Source organism: Telmatherina bonti (assembly GCF_933228915.1).
Source record: "Telmatherina bonti genome assembly, chromosome: 17".
NCBI classification, from domain to species: Eukaryota; Metazoa; Chordata; class Actinopteri; order Atheriniformes; family Telmatherinidae; genus Telmatherina; species Telmatherina bonti.
Window position 1 is genome coordinate 17251794 of NC_136615.1, and position 6000 is coordinate 17257793.

General features: G+C 38.2%; 1 protein-coding gene across 1 annotated transcript in view; it reads left to right on the plus strand.

Annotated features, from left to right (window-relative positions):
- Nucleotides 1-6000, plus strand: part of eng (endoglin) — a 45304-nt gene that overhangs the window by 8961 nt on the left and 30343 nt on the right. Inside the window, exon 3 of the mRNA XM_079257075.1 lies at nt 5869-6000. This exon is cut by the window's right edge and continues 11 nt beyond it. Coding sequence (XP_079113201.1) covers nt 5869-6000 — 132 coding nt within the window. The remainder of the gene's footprint in view (nt 1-5868) is intronic.

Below are 6000 nucleotides of genomic sequence, written 5' to 3' on the forward strand. Positions count from 1 at the left end.
TGCTGCTGGGAATAAATTCACAGTGGTCAAAGAGCTCTCCCTTTTGTACAGACATGTCCATTAGTTAAGCAGCAAAAATGAAATCATAAACTTTAAGCTGTCCCATCTATCTGTGAGATGATTCAAACAACCATTCTGTCCTTGCAGCCACAGTAAGCTCAATGTAGTACACATTGGTGTGTTTATTTTTCATCAAAGCTTCCTCGTACACGTGCATAAATATGTTCATAGGATGTGAGAGGCTTCATTACTATTCTGCCTTCATATCAGACAGTATTAATATTTACTGGCAAAAATCAGTCATGAAAAACAAGCTAATCTCTGTTGCTGCTACATGAAGCATATGTTGTGCAAAAGCCACATCAATCCCAAATGATTGGGAGCAGCCACTGTGCCATGAATCACTTAACGCCTCATTCTGCTTTGGCTGTACACAGTTAGCATGAAACTAGCTAAATTACTCCGTCTATCCACCAATTAACTCTCACTTGATTAATTGTGTTTTGCTCGTGCTCTTTCAGTATACTGAGAGAAAATCTAACCATATAAGTGGATAGAGAAGATACATGATAACCCAGTGACTATTGGTGAATGAATTATTACATCACCTGAGAAAATATATGAACATTTGCATTAGAAAGTATTTATTTTTACATACCTACAGCTGCTCCTTTCTTTCAGTAATGACAATGCAGATAATTATGATAAAATGAAGCGAAGGGTTTGGAATAGTTAAAAGCTAGCAGCAGAGAAGGCATAAAGTCAGAAGGTGAACAATGCAGCTGTTGGCGCTGTTGTTCCTCTGGCCTCCGACAACGATGAGACGACGGATGAATGGCTCCCAGAGGTGTAAACAGAGCGAGTGTGAAGACAGGCTGTCTCCAGACCAGCTATCACATCCTCAATTCCTCTCCAGCAAACACTGGAAGCAAAGCTTGGCACACGGACGCAGATGCTAAAGTTTTAAGCTATTTAACTGACAAGACTAATCAGCAATTTTTTTCCCTTCTTTTTGAAAGCATTTCAGGAGTGAAGATGGAGGTGAGATGGTCAGGAAGGCTGTGTGTTGCATGGAGTGTGTAATGTGTAGTATGGAGGGGTGAGAGGCCAGGGGACAGTGCAGGCCCCTGCAGAGCACTGATAAGAGTTTGTTTACCTTCCTGTGGATGGTCAGGCCTCAATCTACAGTCGCGGAAACGCTGGGACAATAGGTGTGTGTGTATGTGTGTGTGTGTATGTGGAGTCAAGAGAGAAACTTGAGCATGCCTTACAGCTCCCCTTTTCCCTCTCAGACTAACTCTGATAGGACTGCTGACCCTCCCTCCCCCCATCATGGCTCTGTCGCCCGACCCTGGACACAAACAGTTTACTCAGCCCCGGGGGAACATGGGAGACAGTCGGTCTTGACGTTGTTTGCTGTCAGGGTTTCCCCTCCTTTTTTATTCTCTCTTTCTCCTGAATATCAGTCATGCCATCCAGCCGCAGCTCCTGTAAGTTTCCATTTTCCATATAAAATCTTGGCAAGTAGCTGAAGCTCCTTTGGTGTGTTTTACAGTGAAAGAGAGCATGAAAAACATGGGGATGAAATCAAACCTGCTTGATTTTCCCAAGATGAATACATGCTCACCTAGCTTGTTACTGAGCTGCAATAAGCCTGTCCCTTGAATCTAAACTGAAATGTTGTTAAGAGTTGATAAAAAGTGTAAACTGTGATTTTTCACTGTCAATACTTTCAGATTTGAGGCAACCATTTTAGACCTGAGTAATATGACATAAAGTATTTTACATACAACATGCTCTTTTCTGAAATGTAATGTCTATAAAAAATATATATGAATTGGTTATTTTGCATACTTTTACAAATGCATTGCTTAAGCTATTTTGAATATACTGAAAACATAACATAAAAACATCCCCCACTCAAAAAACAACCAAACAAAAAAAATCAAACACACTTTGTAAGTAACAACCTTTTTACCATAATGTGACTCTTTTTTTATTTTTTTTTTATTTTATTTGCTGTTGTAAATCCTTACTGATGTCTATTTACTGATGGAATCATGACACACTGTATTTTCAAACAACTATGTAAATAAATAAAGAGAAATTAAACCTCAGGTAATAAATAGAGGTTCTTCTGAAGTTTCAATGGATAAAGTGTGTAGAGAAAGTTTGTAGTTAGTTTTGTTACAAAGTGCATAAATTCTAATCAGTATTGAAAACAGTAATGTAATGTAATTCCAACTTTTTGTTCCATTCTGGATTCACAAATTTAACACGGATGGTGTATTTTATTTAGTCAAGTGGCTGTCCCAAATTTCATCATTTTTAGTGTGAACTGTTTTAAATAATGGACTTTTAGTGGGCCAACCTTTTTTCTGTTTGATGATAAATCACCTCCGAGTAAAGCTGAAGCACAACTTCTGGCCTCAGTGTGGCAAAACTGCACTCCTTATAATTATATGGGTCTTTCCTGGACCATGGAAGTAAAGAGGATCAGGTTGGCATCATAAATTAATTACATTTTCTAAAAGTATTTTCAGTTCACGGAATAATAGTGATAATTCTCTGATGCATGCATCTAGCTGGTTAAGGGGTGCCATTGGTCAGGCTGGTACTTTATAAAAATATAAATTATTTAACAGATTTTCCAGTGCCAATTGTCCAGTACCAATTCTGATAACTGGGGTTTATGTATCTGCAGATACTAGTGCAATACATGCGTTATTTTATCAAGAGGTCCAATAACTTTATAATTTAAATAAATTGTATTTATTATAGACTTTGATATTGTTAAACTATAAAACGTAAATCAACACCTGCAAACATTAATTTACCACAAAATAAATGTTTGCCTTTGTTTGTTGCTGTGATTTGTTGCAGTTTTCCTTTAAGGCCACAAACTCCTCCCACCCTGATGGCAACCCACATGCTTTATAAGGTTGCTGGTGTTAAATTTGGCATATTTGCCGGTCTCTCTATTTTTGGCAGTGTCAGTCAATATTTCCAATGTTAAAATCTATATTGCTCCAACTCTAGACTGCTAGACTTACCTCTGCATCTATCCATCCATCCATACCATACCATTCTTTCAAAACAAGCGCAACTTAAAATAAAGCATGTTGAAAATAACAAAGTAGGCTTACATACTGAACCAAGCAGAACAAACTTTTTTAAAGCAATTTTATCCTCATATATATTATATTGCTTGGGTCTAAGAGTAATATGTAAAGGTAAACAAGGGAAATGGATGTCTGCCATTTGGTTAAACCAGCCTTCTGTCTCTCACTGGAAAATAGTGGAGGTTATGAAAGCAAACAGTAGACTTTTTTTTCTCTTCCGCTTGTTATAAGGTGTAATTACTGGCTTGCTTAAATGTACTTTTCATGAGGGGTGCTTTTCACTATCAGCTAATTAAATTGCATTGACCTTAGCTGATAAGGTCTTGTATACATTTCAGTCTGTTATGACGACTTTATTTCATCTATATGTAAGATCACATCTTTAACTAATGAAAATAAAGTTGACTTAAAAGTTTAAGGAAGTTTTAAGCAATCAAGGTTTTTAGAATCAAGTTTTTTTTTTCTCTTTTTTTTTTTACAAGAATTGAGCCTATTATCAGTCCTCCCTAATGTTTTCTATTCACGTCTGTTCCTGACACTTAACATCTAAATGAAAATCACTGACATCTATAAACAAGTCTTCTCATGGAATGGGAAATGGAAGAGACTGATTTAAGTAGATAAAGAGGACAGAGGGTAGAATGGCTCTACTATACCTCATTTACCAGCAAACCGTTTAGTGAGGCCATTGGCATTTCCGGGGTCAAGGGAGCAAATTTAATGTTCTTCATATCCTATGGTGACACGTAAAAAGGAGAGTAGTGAGTCATGCATCTACTTACACACACATTCACTCACATATGAACATTCTTAGGCAGTCAATGTGATTTATGCTAAGACCTCTCTGGTGACAGTCATGGGCCGTTGACTCTGTCACAGCTGAACAAGAGAGACATAACTTAATAGATGTGGATATTAAGCAATACACATTAACACAGAGGGCCAGGATAACAGGAAGTCAGCCTTGACCTCTGGGGCAAAAGAGTGGAAGAGAAAAGGCAAAGGGGCATGGATGGTTCTCCATTTTGATTAAAAAGAAAAGCCATAGTTCAAAACAGTTAAGTATGGTTCCGTAAATGATACATCCCTTCTTAGTCCACTAATTGGTGGGAAATATGCTATTTAATGAAAAATGAGATGCATTACTTCCTGAAAGAGCAAAAAAAAAAAAAAAGTAATTGGAGCCATGTATCATAAGAAATAAGACACAACACTTATGAAGTTCTTATAAATTTCATGTAAGAGGTTTAAACATGATGAAATGCTTAAAAAATATTAACTGAAAATTTGAAAGAAGCTCTTTCTTACAGATGTTACAAACTCAAATAATTGATTAATTCTCCAAAATGCCCACACAATTTCATTGCGAAGGCAAGAATAAAGAACACAAAAAAGGAGAGAAAGCGCCTTATGTTACAAGCTCCAGCTCCCCTCTATTTTGCTGTTCACTGCATTCATCAGTTTTTCTCTAGCTTTGTCCACTCTCCCCAACCAGGTGTGATGGCACTGCTTGAACTGAGGCCTTTAATTAGTGCTGCTTCTAAATGCGGGACATCCTGTCAGCGTTCCAATCACTGGAAGCTTTCATTAACCCCTTCCTTGGCTTTACACCACATCCCCTCTGTCTAATGGATGGTGGTCCTTTGGGTAAACAGGCCAAATACATCATAAAAGTCAGTGAAGCGGTGTGTCACACAGCATTTGCTTACTAAATTAGCTGTTGCCTTTATGGTATCACACTTCAGCTCCAGCAGTTCTGGGCTTGACTGAGGCCTGCATCAGTTATATATTGCTAACTCTTCTTACTTTGGGTATACTTGTTTATTGTTTAGGTGTGTTGTTATTTAGACACAACAGTTAATTCTATCATAAAGGTATGTTAAGGTGGACTTTGTGGTGAGATCTAAAGCCAGGCTACAGGTCTGTCAGGCTGACCTAGCTGTTTTGAACGGCCCATATAACCGTTAGTTGAACTATTAACTTAGAAAAGAAGTATGTGCCAGTACAGTGGTCTCTTTTTGAGTTGGCAAATAAAACTGCTGTCCTTTCACTTCATACTCTGTTCCTAATGTTCTTTAGAAAAGAGGAACTTTGCAGGAGAATATTTTGCCCCCCTGACACCTTAGACTCACTCTAATCTAACACAATAGAACACACACACACACACACACACACACACACACACACATCTCCCAGGTCAAACAGCAGGCATTTATAACCAACCTCACCCATGACTGCACAGCCTCGGCTTGATTAATTCAGCCTCCAGAGACATGGATCCCTAGGTTAAACAGCAGCCTCATAGCAGAGAGCCGAGTGAGCAGCCTTGATGGATGACTGCAGCCCAATGTCCTGACACGTCTGATAAACGTGGAGTAGCGGATCTGTTTTTAAACAATGTAGTCCTACCCTCACATTTAACATCCATACTTAGAAACCAGGGAAAAGCTTTCAGAATGATTAATAACAAATTTAGCCCTTTGCAGACAAGGGACCTGTAATATTGGAGGGTTTATCTATCTTTTAAATGATAGATCTCCATCTTTTAGTCAGAGGTTTTTATTCACTGGCTGTTTGTGTCACTGTGTGACAGGATTATTACGGATAGACTCAAAATTTATGTCATTTGACACATTGGACTGGAAAATACAAAAAGTTTTGTATTAATGTTGAAAGTGTGAAATTCTTTTTAACTTTATGATACTGTTGACATTCCTTAATCCTTTGCACTTGTATTTTTTTCCAGGCTCAAGTCAGACATGTGAACCAACAGCAGTGTATGACAGTCCACTGGTGTACGTGAGGGAGTTGACAATGGGCTGTTGGACCAGTTTTGTCAGAGCAGACAAGGCCGAGGTCCACATCCTTAACCTGGAAT